At 46.4% G+C, this 17241-nt stretch overlaps 1 protein-coding gene across 5 annotated transcripts in view; it reads left to right on the forward strand.

Annotated features, from left to right (window-relative positions):
- PTPN21 (protein tyrosine phosphatase non-receptor type 21) overlaps positions 1-17241 on the forward strand; it is a 111971-nt gene that overhangs the window by 64798 nt on the left and 29932 nt on the right. For 4 of the 5 annotated variants that reach the window (XM_033951490.1, XM_033951486.1, XM_033951489.1 and 1 more), the window contains exons 9-11: positions 1400-1487; positions 5947-6026; positions 16115-16213. In XM_033951490.1, the coding sequence (XP_033807381.1) occupies positions 1400-1487; positions 5947-6026; positions 16115-16213 (267 nt within the window). The remainder of the gene's footprint in view (positions 1-1399; positions 1488-5946; positions 6027-16114; positions 16214-17241) is intronic. The other variant, XM_033951491.1, reaches the window with a different exon arrangement.

Genomic DNA, 17241 nt, shown 5'->3' on the forward strand with positions numbered 1-17241 from the left:
ACAAACAGGATGTCATGGATACAGTTAAGGCAGTGGTCTCCAACTCCAACCCTTTGCAGGGCCACATTTTGGATTTGTTGGTACTTGGAGGGCCTCGGAAAAAAATAGTTAATGTCTTATTAAAGAAATGACAATTTTGCATGAGGTAAAATTCTTTCCTTTTGGCTAAGTCTTAATAATAATATTGTAATTTATAGCTAAAGAGACATAAGATCAAGAAACTCTTTTATTTTACTTTTGTGATTATGATAAACATACCGAGGGCCTCAAAATAGAACCTGGCGGGCTGCGTGTTTGAGACCACTGAGTTAAGGGGAACAGTTAATCTGCTGGTTGGGTTGGAGGGCAGAGGGGAGAACAGGACAATCAAGCCATTGTGACATCACTGATGAGGTTGGCTCTTATTGGTGGAATGAGGCATTATGACATCACAATCTCGGCTCTGCTTCCTAAAGACAAACAGGATGTCATGGATACAGTTAAGGCAGTGGTCTCCAACGCAAACCCTTTGCAGGGCCACATTTTGGATTTGTTGGTACTTGGAGGGCCTCGGAAAAAATAGTTAATGTCTTATTAAAGAAATGACAATTTTGCATGAGGTAAAATTCTTTCCTTTTGGCTAAGTCTTAATAATAATATTGTAATTTATAGCTAAAGAGACATAAGATCAAGAAACTCTTTTATTTTACTTTTGTGATTATGATAAACATACCGAGGGCCTCAAAATAGAACCTGGCGGGCTGCGTGTTTGAGACCACTGAGTTAAGGGGAACAGTTAATCTGCTGGTTGGGTTGGAGGGCAGAGGGGAGAATAGGACAATCAAGCCATTGTGACATCACTGATGAGGTTGGCTCTTATTGGTGGAATGAGGCATTATGACATCACAATCTCGGCTCTGCTTCCTAAAGACAAACAGGATGTCATGGATACAGTTAAGGCAGTGGTCTCCAACGCAAATCCTTTGCAGGGCCACATTTTGGATTTGTTGGTACTTGGAGGGCCTCGGAAAAAATAGTTAATGTCTTATTAAAGAAATGACAATTTTGCATGAAGTAAAATTCTTTCCTTTTGGCTAAGTCTTAATAATAATATTGTCATTTATAGCTAAAGAGACATATGATGATAAAAACTGTTTTATTTTACTTTTGTGAGTATGATAAACATACCGAGGGCCTCAAAATAGTACCTGGCGGGCCGCAAGTTTGAGACCACTAGCATAGATCTTCAAGGTTACGCAGTCTAGAAGTTGATTTTTATGTTTCTATTCTTAACCTTCTTATTTTTCAGACCAACGCTTTTGCTGAAAGTGACTTTTGTGTGGCTTTCATTTCAGTCAGAAGTGTGTTATGTTATTTCTTAGTGACAAATATGCTTCTGTTTCTTTCTTTCTGACCCTAGGTGGCATGACATCGCGAACATGTCCCACAACAAGTCCTTTTTTACTTTAGAGTTGGCAAATAAAGAGGAAACCATCCAGTTTCAAACTGTAAGTGAGTGGTGTTTCAGTAGTTGAAGAACACAGGGAGTGCAGCTTTCCCAGCTAAATTGTTTGAAATTCCCACTCCTTAATGGGGTTAAAGCATGCCCAGGAGATCACAACATGCATTCTTTTACCCGGGTAAAACGTTGTGAGGCTTGGCTGTGGTTAGGTTAGAGTAGGGGAGCAATATGCGGGAGATTAGATTTGAAAATTTACATATGTTTTGAAGGGAACAAGGCAGGTGCAAATCTCCTGAGGGTGCTTTTCTCTGGCAGCTGCTACAACGAATGGAGACTAAGATGACTAAAACCACAGAAGAGGTAACCAATATTACAATTAAACTGGATACCTTAACTAAGATTGTGGACTCAATAAAAACAGAGTTTACAGACCAAGCCAGGCAAATACAGGAAGAAATATCACATTTACAGCAGTTTGAAGCAGCTACAATTAAGGATAATACCTTGATTCATAGGAAACTTGAACAGATAGAAAATTATAATTATCGGTTAAATCGTCAATTCTTGAATTTTCCTTTGGCTCCAGGTGTTTTACCTATTGATTTTCTTAAGAGGCATCTATCTGAGAACTTAAAAATTTCCCTTAATAATATTCCTCCAATTAATAAAATATATTACCTGCCAAATAGAAAAGATTTACAAAAGGATTCAGGGAAAAAGAATGGTCAAGGAACTCAGATTGACTTTGATAATGTGTCTTTACTTCTTGAACAAACTTTAACAATTGAAACGGAAAGAGCCACTCTTTTGGTGTCTTTTGTTTTTGAACTGGACACCAATATGATTTTGAAATTATATTTTATCGTCAAATATATTTTATTGAGCACCAAGAGAAACAACAATCAGAAACAAGTACAAAGAACAACAAAGCGGCTCCATATTTCACACAAGAATCTAGCAAACCCACCCCACCAACCCAACCCACAACCCATCCCCCCCCCCTCCCACTCTCACAAAACATAATAAACAGAGGATAAAACAGATACCAGGGGCTAGCAGTTCAAGATGCGACGACGAGCTTGAAATTATATTTTAAGAATTCTTAGAAATTATTTGGAGGTCAGAAAAGTATGGATATATCCCGGTTTCTAAAACTACTCAGGAACGAAGAAAGGATTTCCTCTCTCAGCGTCAAGAGACAATTCAATTAGGTGCTACATTTCTTCTTGCTTACCCCTGTAAGTGCCTGGTTAGGTACTTTTGCATGTCAAATATACATTTTATTCTCCAGAACACTTGAAGCAGTTTCTAGATATTAAGAAAATCATTAAGGAATGAGTGAAAAAAGGGGACCTTTTTGAATACTTTAATCATTGATTCACACTAAGCTTTTCAGCAAATGATATGTAATTAATTTCTCCCTTAATATGCTTTGACTACCTTTATTGACATTGTGGTCTAAGAAAGGGGATTAAGATTTGGTTGTATTATAAGAATTTTTTCTTTTTTTTTCCTTTTGGAATATTATCCTTCTCTGTGTTTCATGTAGCAAGATGTTCTTGTGAAATTGTATTTGAAAATTATATATATATATATAAAAAAAAGTCAATTGAAATTCAAAAACAGTCTCAAATACTAATAACTCATAATATTATCTTTGAAACACACAGCTTAGACAATAATAGAAATGTAAACTTCTCTCAGACGGCCATAAGACATTGAATTCGTAATTCTAGAAGCCAGTTCATGGATCATCTTATACAGTGATTTATAGCTATCCGAAGTCAGCTCTATTATTATTATCTGAAGTCAGCTCTATTATTATTATCAGAAGTCAGCTCTATTATTTTATCAGTCAGCTCTATTATTATTATCAGAAGTCAGCTCTATTATTTTATCAGTCAGCTCTATTATTATTATCCGAAGTCAGCTCTATTATTATTATCCGAAGTCAGCTCTATTATTATTATCCGAAGTCAGCTCTATTATTATTATCCGAAGTCAGCTCTATTATTATTATCCGAAGTCAGCTCTATTATTTTATCAGTCAGCTCTATTATTATTATCCGAAGTCAGCTCTATTATTTTATCAGTCAGCTCTATTATTATTATCCGAAGTCAGCTCTATTATTTTATCAGTCAGCTCTATTATTATTATCCGAAGTCAGCTCTATTATTTTATCAGTCAGCTCTATTATTTTATCAGTCAGCTCTATTATTTTATCAGTCAGGTCTATTATTATTATCCGAAGTCAGCTCTATTATTATTATCCGAAGTCAGCTCTATTATTTTATCAGTCAGCTCTATTATTATTATCCGAAGTCAGCTCTATTATTTTATCAGTCAGCTCTATTATTATTATCCGAAGTCAGCTCTATTATTTTATCAGTCAGCTCTATTATTATTATCCGAAGTCAGCTCTATTATTTTATCAGTCAGCTCTATTATTATTATCCGAAGTCAGCTCTATTATTTTATCAGTCAGCTCTATTATTTTATCAGTCAGGTCTATTATTATTATCCGAAGTCAGCTCTATTATTTTATCAGTCAGCTCTATTATTATTATCCGAAGTCAGCTCTATTATTTTATCAGACAGCTCTATTATTATTATCCGAAGTCAGCTCTATTATTTTATCAGTCAGCTCTATTATTATTATCCGAAGTCAGCTCTATTATTTTATCAGTCAGCTCTATTATTATTATCCGAAGTCAGCTCTATTATTTTATCAGTCAGCTCTATTATTTTATCAGTCAGGTCTATTATTATTATCCGAAGTCAGCTCTATTATTATTATCCGAAGTCAGCTCTATTATTTTATCAGTCAGCTCTATTATTATTATCCGAAGTCAGCTCTATTATTTTATCAGTCAGCTCTATTATTATTATCCGAAGTCAGCTCTATTATTTTATCAGTCAGCTCTATTATTATTATCCGAAGTCAGCTCTACTATTTTATCAGTCAGCTCTATTATTATTATCCGAAGTCAGCTCTATTATTATTATTATTATCCGAAGTCAGCTCTATTATTATTATTATTATCCGAAGTCAGCTCTATTATTTTATCAGCCAGCTCTATTATTATTATCCGAAGTCAGCTCTATTATTATTATCAGTCTGCATTTCTATTATTGTCTGAACTGTGTGGGCTCACGGACTGCTCATGTGTGAAGATGTACGGTCTTACAAATTGCAAGTCTGTAGAGGTAATGTGAAAAAGGATAATTACTGAAGCTTCAACTAAAGGATGCTTCACATGCAGTGGTCGCAAACCCCAGATTCTGTATTGGTCATTCAAATGCAGATGCCAGAACTGCACATTAATTAATTAATTAGTTAGATGCAAATAATAATTAGAGTTAACAAGCACTTGATTGGCGGTAATAAGGAGTTAACGCCTGAATCTGCCTTACGTCTTATTCTAGAACATGCATGCCTAAATTTCATTGTGTGCAAATCAAAGGCGAGCATAGCCACAGGAGGGGCATGATGTTATAGAGTCATTTATGCCCCCAGTTGCCATTAGTTGGGTACCAGTATTTATAGCAGCTTTTGGCAGGTGTTAAATGCTCTTGTCCAAACTTAAGCAATCCTAAAGGTCATTGCAATAATATCATATACAGTATTTTATATTATTTTCTTTGCTCAAATGCTTTCAGGATCTTCAGGAAGAGCTGCTAGATCGTTATTGGTCCTTAAGCAAGCAAACCTCTTTAATTTCTTCTATTTTAATATTTTTAATTTTTCTCAACATTAAATGTAATGATAAATATGTGCTTTATAAATAAGTAACTTTAAATATTATAAGCAGAGGCACTTAGCTTTATGTGACTTCAGCTCCTGTTTCAACTTTGTCAGCTGGGGACAACTGCCGACATGTTTCACCGAACCGGCTTTTTCAAGGCAGTCCCCCGTTAAAGTTCTCACCTCCTCACCTCCCGGTAGAGGTGGTGGAAACAGAGACTGTGTCTGAATTCAAAAGGGCCTGAGATAGGCATGTGGGATCTCTCGGAGAGAGGAAGAGATAATGGTTACTGCGGATGGGCAGCTCTATGACCTCACAATGCAGGTGCACAGAGCCTTAGCCTATAGGAAGAGGAGATGCAAATGTTAAGAGCCTTAGCCAATAAGGAGAGAAAGAGATAATGGTTACTGCAGATGGGCAGCTCTGTGACCTCACAATGCAGGTGCACAGAGCCTTAGCCTATAGGAAGAGGAGATGCAAATGTTAAGAGCCTTAGCCAATAAGGAGAGAAAGAGATAATGGTTACTGCGGATGGGCCATTTGGCCTTTACCTGCCGTCATGTTTCTAAATCTGATACTTAAGCATGAGATGCACTCCAAGCTAATATTCTTTAAAGGGCGCTCTACGCAGAATGCCCCTTACAGAATACTGTCTTAGCGCAGATCATAACTAGGCCTAATTTTAGGTGTCATTTACTGAATCTGGCTTAAAGTATCTGTATTTGTTTCTTTTGACATATTTTTATTTGGTTTGGTAGGAAGACCTAGAGACTGCCAAATACGTTTGGAGAATGTGCGTGGCACGACACAAATTTTACAGACTAAACAAATGCAGTTTGTAAGTATCTCTCAGAGGTAAAAAAAAAAAAAGTCAAAGTAACTCTTTCTTTTACTTTGTATTGAGCCTAGTGGTTAGAGCTACAGCCTCAGCATCCTGAGGTTGTGGGTTCAAGCCCAGCACTGCTTCTTGTGCCCCTGGGCAAGTCACTTAATCCTCCATTGCTCCAGGTGCGTTAGGTAGATTGTGAGCCCACCGAGACTGAGAGGGAAAATTGCTTCAGTACCTGTATGTAAAATCTTCTTAGACAACTCCACTGATAGTTGGCATATAAATAACCAATGAACTTGGACACTTCTTAGCGCTTTACTTTTCATTCATGGATAGCTGGGGATCCACTGAGGCTGCCGACACATGGACAGATAACACTAGTATGTGACAGCTTTTCTGCTAGGGGTCTAAGCCAGTGTTTTTCAACTTTTTTACACCTATGGACCGGCAAAAATAAAAGAATTATTCTGTGGACCGGCATCGGTCCGTGGATCGGCGGTTGAAGAACACTGGGCTAAGTCGTGGGCCAGACCCCGCCCATCTCTACCCAATCTCCACCTTAGACCCCGCCCCCATAATAGTACTAATTGCACCTTGCACGTCCCTTGCCTCATCTGACGTTGCAACGTCAGAGAGAAGGCTTCCGGTTCAGGTGCAGGACGCGCATAGGAGCCGCTGCCCATGGCTTTGTGCACCGAATCAGTGAGGAAGAGGGAGCTGGCTCGAAGATAACGCCGCATCGATCGCACCGTGGACCGGCGGTTGAAGAACACTGTTTTGGGCCTGATGCACGTGCTGGCCCTGTGGACCGGCAGGAAATTTCTGTGGACCGGCACCGGTCCATGGACCGGTGGTTGAAGAACACTGGACTAACTTGTGGGCCAGACCCCGCCCATCTCTACCCAATCTCCACCCCAGACCCCGCCCCCATAATAGTACTAATTGCACCTTGTACGTCCCGTGCCTCATCTGGAAGCCTTCCCTCTGACGTTGCAACGTCAGAGAGAAGGTTTCCGGTTCAGGCGCAGGACGCGCGTAGGAGCCGCTGCCCTTGGCTTTGTGCACTGAATCAGTGAGGAAGAGGGAGCTGGCTCGAAGATAACGCCGCATCGATCGCACCGTGGACCGGCGGTTGAAGAACACTGTTTTGGGCCTGATGCACGTGCTGGCCCTGTGGACCGGCAGGAAATTTCTGTGGACCGGCACTGGTCCATGGACCGGTGGTTGAAGAACACTGGTCTAAGCAATTGCCGATTTGTATTATTATTTTTACTATCTATATTTCTTAAAACAAGAGTTTATCTTGCGAAGTATGTATAAATTTCAATTAAAAAAAAAAAAAAAAGATTTTTGCAAAACTACTGAAAACCTAAATTAGGCCCCTGCCCTTTTCTGTTTTATTCATTTTATGCCAGAGCAAGAGATTTGTGGGTAAGCGTTTCAGAAAGCTCCATCTAATTCATTGGGTAAATCAAGGTGGCGCTTTATTGATCCTAAATGAAGCTGCAAGGAAAGAAACTGAAAAGGAACATTGGGAAGTACCGTATGTCTGGAATGCTCTTCCATGGGACAAAAACGGTGACAGAATTCAAAAAGTAGCATAGTAAATGACGGCAGATAAAGAGATCTGAATGGTCCATCCAGTCTGCCCATTAAAAATACATGATTAAATTAACTTGTCTCTTCTTTGACATTTCTGAGCCATAGACTAAAGTCCACCTGGTATTGTCCTAGGTTCCAACTGCTCATTAGAGAATGACACAGGGACAAACCTTTCCCTGTCCCCACAGGAACCCATCCTCTTGTTCCGTCCCCGCAAGTTCTCTCCCTGACCCATTCCTGCAAGCTCCGTCCTCACCCGCACAAACCTCAAACACTTTAATATCATAAGTAGCAACATTCTAGAGCTCAGATTGTGATGCCATAATGCCTCATTCCACCAATGCCTAAGCTCCGTCCTCATCTGCACAAGCCTCAAACACTTTAAAATCCTAAGTAGCAACATTCTAGAGCTCAGATTGTGATGTCATAATGCCTCATTCCACCAATGCCTAAGCTCTGTCCTCATCTGCACAAGCCTCAAACACTTTAAAATCATAAGTAGCAACATTCTAGAGCTCAGATTGTGATGTCATAATGCCTCATTCCACCAATGCCTAAGCTCTGCCTCATCTACACAAGCCTCAAACACTTGCAACATTCTAGAGCTCAGATTGTGATGTCATAATGCCTCATTCCACCAATGCCTAAGCTCCGTCCTCATCTGCACAAGCCTCAAATACTTTTAAATCATATGTTCAAGGCTTGTGAGGTTAAGGCAGAGCTTACAGGAATGGGGCAGGTCCACAGAAATTTCCTGCCGGTCCACAGGCCCAAAACTGTATTCTTTAACTGCTGGTCCGCGGTGCGATCGATGCATTGTTAATAAGATTATATTGTGTGTATATATGAATGGAAAAAATAGTGTTACAATAAGGACTATGGGGGCGGGGTCTGGGGTGGAGATTGGGTAGAGATGGGCAGGGGCTGGCCCACGACTTAGCCCAGTGTTCTTCAACTGCTGGTCTGCGGACCGATGCCGGTCCACAAAATAATTCTTTTTTCTTTAGCACTCTCCAGACCAGTAGAGGTTAACTTTACGATTGGGTATATATCTAATCATGACCAGCAGGTGGAGACTGAAAACAAAACTTTGGGACAGTATATCCTAGCCCCTCCTCTCTATTTCCCTCAGTCTTCTTTCAGTCTCCAGCAGGTGTTGAGTGATCTGTACCCATCTCCCTTGGTAGGGCTGTTGGAATTTGTTTTAGGGGTTTATTGTCCCTGTTTTTAGCCGGACGGAGCTTGGACGGACTCTGTTTGGGGGTTCGTCCGACCTCGGGGGTGTCAAACCCGGCGGGTCACGAGCGGGGTCCCTCCCCCCACTTCCTCCACCTCCCCATATTTTTTTAGAGGAGCCTCAGCAGTAAGCCTTGCCCCCTAAATCAAGCAAGGCATATTGCTTCGAGAGCCTGTGGAGTCTGTTCTGTAAAAAAAAAAAAAAAAATCCTGAGGTAGTGCTGGTCTGGAGGGTTGTATCCCTTTAAGAAAACTGTATTTTACTGTATTTTTTCAACTAACCGGCACTTTTTTTTTACAGCTAGGTCGCGTATGGAGCAATGAGCACTTCTAAAGGGAAAAAGTGCTCATTGTGCTCCAGACGCGAGGCACTCGCGGCCGGCCTGTGCAAGCGGTGTTCAGGCCGGTGCGGTGGAGGAGCTCCGTCGGCAGCGGCTGCAGGCGCCCAGAGCTCCCCGCCGATGGTGCCTCGCGAGTCGGCAGGGAACGGTGGAGAAGCCCGGTCTTCTCCGTCCGCCCACGGAGGGATTCCCCGAGCCGCCGACGGTCGGGTTTTAGAGGATTCCCTCTCAGCTGATATTTTGACAGCTGATGCCGGCTTGCCTGTTTTAGCGGCTGAGACTATTCAGGTCTCTCAGCCGCTGCAGGCTGTGGAGGGAGCTGTTTTGGCGGGAAAGACGCCATCTTCTCTGTCTGGCCCCTCCATTTTGTCTTCCACCTCAGGTGACCTTCCCCCTGTTTTGGCTAAGCAGGGGCAGGTTTCTGCTGGGTCCCCTGCTGTGGCAGGGAGTCCCTTGGGACCCTCGGGGGGTTTTTCCCCTGATTTTTTCTTTTCATTATGCAAAGCCTATTTTCAGGCGGCTGGGGGTCCCGGTTGCGCCCAGGGGGTCTCGGGGGGTGGGGTTTCCTCCGCGCTCCCTGCGGCTTTGCCTCTCTCGTCTGACGTGTCGTCCCCTCCGCCGCCTCTCTTGTCCAAGCGTCCGCGGGTGTCGTGGGACGAGGATTTGTGGTCGGAGGAACGTGTCGGTCTGGAGGAGGACCTGGACCCTTCTGAGGAATTCCAGGACCCTCTGGAGGGGACGGAAGCTGGCGGCGGGTTGTCGGGTTTCCCGTTCTCCAGTGACGAGGCGTCCGTGGTGCGCCTTTTTCAGAGAGATGAGCTGCCGGACCTTATTCAACAGGTTTCTTCGGCTTTGCGTTTTGAGGACGCGCCGCCGGAGACTCCGCGGGTGGGGGACCCTCTGTTACGAGGGATCCGTTCCGTTTCCCGCTCTTTTCCTATGCATCAGGATATTCGGGATATTATTCTTGAGCAGTGGAAAACGCCGGAGACGCCGTTTCGGCTGGCGCGCAGCATGGCTCGCCTGTATCCCATTCCTGAAGGGGATCGGGCTACGTTAGCTTCGCCAGTCGTGGATGCGGTGGTCTCGGCTATTTCCAAGCGGCATACCGTGCCTGTTGAGGGCGGTTCTGCCTTGCGGGACTCTGAGGAGCGCAAATTGGAGACCATCCTTAAGCAAAATTTTCAAGTCTCTGCCTTTGGGGTCCAGGCGGCTATTTGTGGGGGACTGGTCGCTCGCGCCGTGTTTCGGTGGGCGGAGCGGGTCTTGGATCGGGAGTCTGACGACTGGTCTCTGGTGGATCAGGAGGTAGCGAAGATTGAGATGGCTGCCTCATTCCTCTCGGATGCTCTGTATGACTTGGTGCGGATCTCGGCTAAGTCCATGGCTTTTGGCGTGGCCGCAAGGCGTGTGTTGTGGCTGCGCGCTTGGGCGGCGGATGCTGCGTCCAAAGCTAAGCTTACTAAATTTCCCTTTCGGGGGTCGTTTTTATTTGGAGAGGACTTGGATAAGTTGATTCAGACTCTGTCGGACTCGAAAGTTCCCCGTTTGCCGGAGGACCGTGCCCGCCCGGCGTCTCGGGGTGGTGCGGCCCGGGGGCGTTTGCGGGAATTTCGCAAGTATCGCCCTGGGCGTGGGGCTGCTTCTTTCCAGTCTCCGGGGTTTTCCCGGGGTCGGTTCTTCCAGCGCATGCAGCCCTTTCGGGGGGCCCGTCGGGGGGCAGGGAATCCCTCCGCCGGTTCCCCCGCTTCCCGTCCTGCACAATGACGCCTTGCCGGCGCCCCCCTTGGTTCCGGTGGGGGCCCGGCTGCGCGACTTTTTTTCCCAAATGGGCCGAGATCACGTCCGATCAGTGGGTCCTGGAGGTGGTGCGGGACGGTTATGCCCTGGAGTTCGCCCGCTCTCTGCCGGATTTTTTCCTCGCTTCTCCGTGTCAGACTCCTGGGAAGACGCTGGCGTTTCGCCAGACCCTTCAGCGCTTGCTAGATCTCAGGGCAGTAGTTCCGGTGCCCCCCCCGGAGTGGGGCACGGGCAGGTACTCCATTTACTTTGTGGTGCCCAAGAAGGAGGGGACTTTTCGGCCCATCCTCGATTTGAAAGGGGTCAACAGGGCTCTCAAGGTTCCCTCTTTCCGTATGGAAACGCTGCGGTCGGTCATTCTGGCGGTTCAGCCGGGGGAGTTTCTCACTTCTCTCGATCTGACGGAGGCCTACTTGCATGTTCCTATTCGGGCCTCTCATCAGCGTTTCCTGCGCTTTGCGATCTTGGGTCGGCACTATCAGTTCTGTGCGCTTCCCTTTGGGCTGGCCACGGCTCCCCGGACGTTCACCAAGGTGATGGTGGTCGTCGCGGCAGCCTTGCGGTCGGAGGGCATCCTGGTACACCCCTACCTGGACGACTGGTTAATTCGGGCCAAGTCGTTGCAGGAAAGCTCCCGGGTTACGGCTCGGGTGGTGGAGTTTCTCCGGTCGCTGGGCTGGGTGGTCAACCTTTCCAAGAGTCGGTTGGTCCCGGCTCAGCGTCTGGAGTACCTCGGGGTGCTGTTCGACACCTCCTTGGGGAAGGTCTTCCTCCCAGAGGCCCGGGTGAGCAAATTGCAATCTCAGATTCGCCTGCTTTTGGCGTCCCGGTGTCCTCGGGCGCGAGATTTCCTCCAGGTCCTGGGGTCGATGGCGGCGTCTCTGGACGTGGTGAGGTGGGCGCGGGCCCACATGCGTCCTCTCCAGTATGCTCTGCTCCGGAGGTGGTCTCCCCAGAGGCACGGGATGGATGTTCCGGTTCCCCTGCGAGGCTTGGCGCGCTGCAGTCTGCGTTGGTGGCTCCGGACCCCTCACCTAGTTCAGGGGGTGGGTCTGGATCTTCCGCAGTGGACGGTGCTCCTTACGGATGCGAGTCTCCGGGGTTGGGGGGCCCAGTGCCTGGGTCACTCAGCTCAGGGAACCTGGTCCACGGAGGAGGCCTCCTGGTCGATCAACGTGTTGGAGACCAGGGCGGTCCGGCTGGCGCTGTTGGCTTTCCACTCCCTTTTGTTGGGCAAGTCGGTCAGAGTCCTGTCGGACAATGCCACGGCGGTGGCTTATGTCAATCGTCAGGGGGGCACCAAGAGCACTCTGGTGGCGCAGGAGGCGGCTCGGCTCATGGTTTGGGCGGAGTCGCATCTTCTGGACCTCTCGGCCTCTCACATTGCCGGGGTAGAAAACGTTCAGGCGGACTTCCTCAGTCGTCACTTCTTGGATCCGGGAGAGTGGTGTCTCGGCGCCGAGGCGTTTCAGTTGCTAGTGCGTGCTTGGGGGCAGCCCCTGATGGATCTGATGGCTACAAGTGGCAACGCCAAAGTACCCCGCTTCTTCAGTCGTCGCAGGGACGGTCTGGCCGAGGGTCTGGATGCTCTGGTCCAACCGTGGCCAACGGAGGGGCTGTTGTATGTGTTCCCTCCTTGGCCATTAGTGGGCAGAGTACTGCTTCGCGTTGTTCGCCATCCGGGGCTGGTGGTTTTGGTGGCTCCGGATTGGCCTCGTCGTCCGTGGTATGCGGATCTGGTGAGGCATCTGGTGGCGGATCCTCTTCCTCTGCCTCTCGGGTGCGATCTTCTGACGCAGGGTCCCATTCCCATGTTCGACCCGTCTCCCTTTTGTCTTACGGCTTGGCTCTTGAAAGGGGCCGCCTGAGTAAGAAGGGATATTCCGACAAGGTGATCTCTACACTGTTGGGGTCCCGGAGGCTTTCTACCTCTCGGGCTTATGTACGGGTTTGGCGTCTTTTTGAGGAATGGTGCCGAGCGCGGGGAGTGGTCTCCTTTCGCGCTTCTCTGCCTAACATTCTAGAGTTTTTGCAGGATGGCCTGGATAGGGGCCTGGCCTGGTCTTCTCTTCGGGTTCATCTGGCGGCCCTGTCGGCTTTTCGGGGGCTGGTGACAGGTCAGCGTTTGTCAGCCATTCCTGATGTGATTCGCTTTCTTAGGGCGGCCAAGTTGCTCAGGCCTCCCATAAGGCCCTCGGTTCCCTCTTGGGATCTCAATCTGGTTCTCTCTGTTCTAGTGCGCCCTCCTTTCGAGCCGTTGGATGGCTGTTCGTTGAAGGACCTTACGCTGAAGTCGGTCTTTTTGGTGGCCATTACTTCCGCTAGACGGGTGTCGGAGCTACAGGCTTTTTCTTGTAGGGCTCCCTTCCTGGAGTTTTCGAAGGAGCGGGTTGTTTTGCGGCCTGTTCCTTCCTTTCTGCCGAAGGTAGTTTCTCCTTTTCATGTCAATCAATCGGTGGTCCTCCCGGTCTTGGGTAGTCGGGAGGGTTCTTCTGAGCAACGTCAGCTGCGCAAGTTGGATGTCGGTCGGGTCCTCCATGCTTATGTGCAGCGGACCCGGGAGTTTCGGAGCTCCGATCATCTCTTTGTGCTTCTGGCGGGTCCTCGTCGGGGGGCTGGCGCTTCTAAGGCTACTATTGCGCGCTGGATCAAGGAGATGATTGCTTCCGCTTATCTTCTGAGTAAGAAGCCGGTTCCGGAGTTTCTCAAGGCTCATTCCACTAGGGGTCAGGCGGCTTCTTGGGCTGAGTCGTCGCTTGTGCCTCCGGTGGATATTTGTAAGGCTGCGGTTTGGTCCTCCTTGCATTCTTTTGTTCGGCATTATCGGGTAGATGTTCAGGCGCGTCGGGACGCGGTGTTCGGTGAACGTGTACTGGTATCGGCCCTTCGGGGGTCCCGCCCGTGAGGGGACTGCTTTGGTACGTCCCAATCGTAAAGTTAACCTCTACTGGTCTGGAGAGTGCTAAAGAAGGAGAAATTAGGTTCTTACCTGCTAATTTACTTTCTTTTAGCTTCTCCAGACCAGTAGAGGTCCCCACCCTGTCTGTTGTTGTTGTTGTTGGGGCTGTTGCGCGGGCAGTTTTTGGTTTTTGCTGCGGGTTCTAGTATTTTTCTAGGGCCGGGGAGAATTGAAGAACAGCGGCTGTGGCTCGGCTGGCTTAGCTGGCGAGCTGTGGGGACATTCTTCCTTCGGGAATTTCTCCTCTGCATTTTCCAACAGCATTTTTGGGTATGTTATTTGTTACTCCTTTCGGAGTATTGTTTTTTCTCTCTGTTGTTTTCCAGTTCTTGGTTCTGCTTGGCTATTCGGCAGACTGAGGGAAATAGAGAGGAGGGGCTAGGATATACTGTCCCAAAGTTTTGTTTTCAGTCTCCACCTGCTGGTCATGATTAGATATATACCCAATCGTAAAGTTAACCTCTACTGGTCTGGAGAAGCTAAAAGAAAGTAAATTAGCAGGTAAGAACCTAATTTCTCCATTTCTGCCGGTCCATAGGTGTAAAAAGATTGAAGAACACTGGTCTAGCGTGCGCGTTAAAGCCCTAACGCGGCTTAGTGAAAGGAGCCCTAAAAGTCATTCTTAACCACCCAATAAAATTGCGGCACAAATATTACCCGTTTATAAATATCATATGTTGCAGGATTAAATACATAACTGGAGCAACAGTTGAATAAAGTTCTGTGATCTCGAAAAACTCGAAGTGTTTCTACAATTTTGGCCACTAGGGTGTCCTTGATTTTGATTTGCCTTCTCCCTTTTGCTGCCGTCCATAATGACCGTACAAGATAAAAGGCATAAAATATATCAAGACAAAAAACCAGAAGGAACCTAGTTGTATCCAAACAGGAAGTAGTAGATTCAACTAAGGACTCTTGCTTCTCCACAAATAACATAACATAACTGTTTATTTTTATACCACGTTAGCCTTTTGGTTCAAGGCAGTGTACAGCGTACAACCGCCTATACCGCAACCTCACACACAGAACAAGGAAAGCTCAAAGCCTATTCACATACCCCCCTTTCAATGGTACCAGACGAAAGAAACTCTACGATAACCTTCTAGCAACACAGGCAGCGAAAATTGACCCAACTGCTGACCAAAACATCAGACATCAAAGTTCTCCGAAAAGAAATCAAAACGCTTCTATTTAAAAAACACCTACCATCACTCTAACCTCCTGCCTACACATACACAATTACTCCTTCATATTCATCATTCCTACAACATCCCTCAACGCCATGTAAGCAACCTCCATATGTAACCAATATTTCTTCCTCAGCGCTATGTAATAATCTCCTTAACTTACTGCTATCCTTACCTGTGATTTAAACCTGATATGTAAACATATTATATTCCTGATATGTAAACTTGTTATATTCCTGATATGTAAACTTCCTGGAAATGTCCAGTTCTCTTCCAATTTTGTAATCCGCTTAGAACCGAAAGGCACAGGCGGAATAAAAATCTCTAATGTAATGTAATAAAAAAACAATAAACAAAAAATTGAGGTTTTGTGATGGGGGTAAGATGATGAGTGAAAGTTGTCTAGTCTTGGGTCAACAAGAGTTCATTTAAAAGTGGGTCGTCAGGTTTGGGGAAAAGGTGTGTTTTCGGGAGCTTCCTAAAATGCATATATGATGTAGAAGAACAGCCCATTCTGGATCTTTAGAAGCTCTTTATTGGTGAATCTCTTATGCGAGAAACCTTTAACTGATGGGAAGGAAAAGAGTGACTGGGGTCGAGAGGTCCACCTGGGTCTGGAAAATAAGAAATGATTGGTGAGATCATCAGGCAATAAACCATGTAGGGCCTTTTAGAAGAGACAGCCGATTTTAAAAAATATATCCGATTCTCATTTTTTAACCAGTGGAGTTTGTTGTAGAAAGGGGTTAAATGATCACATTTTTTCAAGTTCAATATCAGCCTTACTGTGGTATTTTGAATTATGCTTAATTTCTGGACATGTTTGCGAAGTCCAGCTAGGTGGATAATGTTGCAGTAGTCCAAGACATTTAGAATACTCTAATGCTTTCTCTTCTAGGCACACTGGCTGCTTTCCTTCTGAGAGATGTTGTCCATCTGACTGTCTGTCTTTTCTCTTTCTGGCCTCCTTAGAGATTCCTCAGATGCTCCACCTGTGGAAGACTCTCAGAAATCTTTCCTCCTTTCCTTTCCACGCTTTCCAATTCTCTCTCGTCCTTCTGTTCCCAAAGGGTGAGCAGCAACATTATGCTTTTCTCTTTCTTAATCTGTAATTGAGTAATATGTCTTCAGGTTTGGTTTTGTAAATTGCTGCAGCCTGAATATATTCTCTAATATATTTTTTACATGTTTTTAAATTACTGTATATACTCGAATATAAACCGGCCCAAAAATGGAGGTCCCAGTTTATATTTGGGTCATCCCCCAGTGACCACCCGAAACCCTCCCGGACTTCCTGCAGGCCTGCATTAGGCCGTGACAGGAGGGATCCCTCCCGTCTCTTGCCCCGGCCGATACAATTACCACCCTTCCTCCTTCCCTCCCTCGTGTACCTGTTGGTTCCCTGGTGGTCCAGCGTGTATCCCGCACTGAAATCCTCCAGAAGATTGCAAACGTAAGTAGCCAGCGGCGCACCCAGGCCAGCATGCAGCAGCGAGCTTTTCGTGCTGCTGGCCGGCCCTGCACTGCTCTTTGTTAGGCTACTGCAAGTTCTCGTGGGATTTGCCGTACTTGCGGCAGTTTATCAAGGAGCGGTGCAGGGCCAACGGCAGCACTAAAAACTCGCTGCTGCGTGTTGGCCTGGGTGCGCCGCTGGCTACTTACGTTTACAATCTTCTGGAGGATTTCAGCGCGGGATACACGCTGGACCACCAGGGAACCAACAGGTATGCGAAGGAGGGAGGATGGTATTTGTTAGTGTTGGCCGGGGCAAGAGATGAGAGGGATCCCTCCTGTCCCGGACTACCACTAGGTGGTTTAAGTTAAGGGGAAGGGTTAATCTGCTGGCTGGGTTAGAGGGCAGAGGGAAGTACGGGACAGTCAAGCTATTGTGACATCACTGATGAGGTTGGCTCTTTTTAGGGGGCAAAGGGTACAGGGAAGGAAGATGGGACAGTGTTCAGAGCCAGGCAGGGAGGGGGGGGACACTATTCAGAGCCTGGTAGGGAATGGGACTGAGTGCAGGGCATGGAGGGAAGGGGGCTGGGTACAGAACTTGGCGGGGAGGGGGGCTGAGTGCAGAACCTTGCAGGGGAGGGCAT

The sequence above is a fragment of the Geotrypetes seraphini genome, chromosome 7 (assembly GCF_902459505.1).
Source record: "Geotrypetes seraphini chromosome 7, aGeoSer1.1, whole genome shotgun sequence".
Lineage (NCBI taxonomy): Eukaryota > Metazoa > Chordata > Amphibia > Gymnophiona > Dermophiidae > Geotrypetes > Geotrypetes seraphini.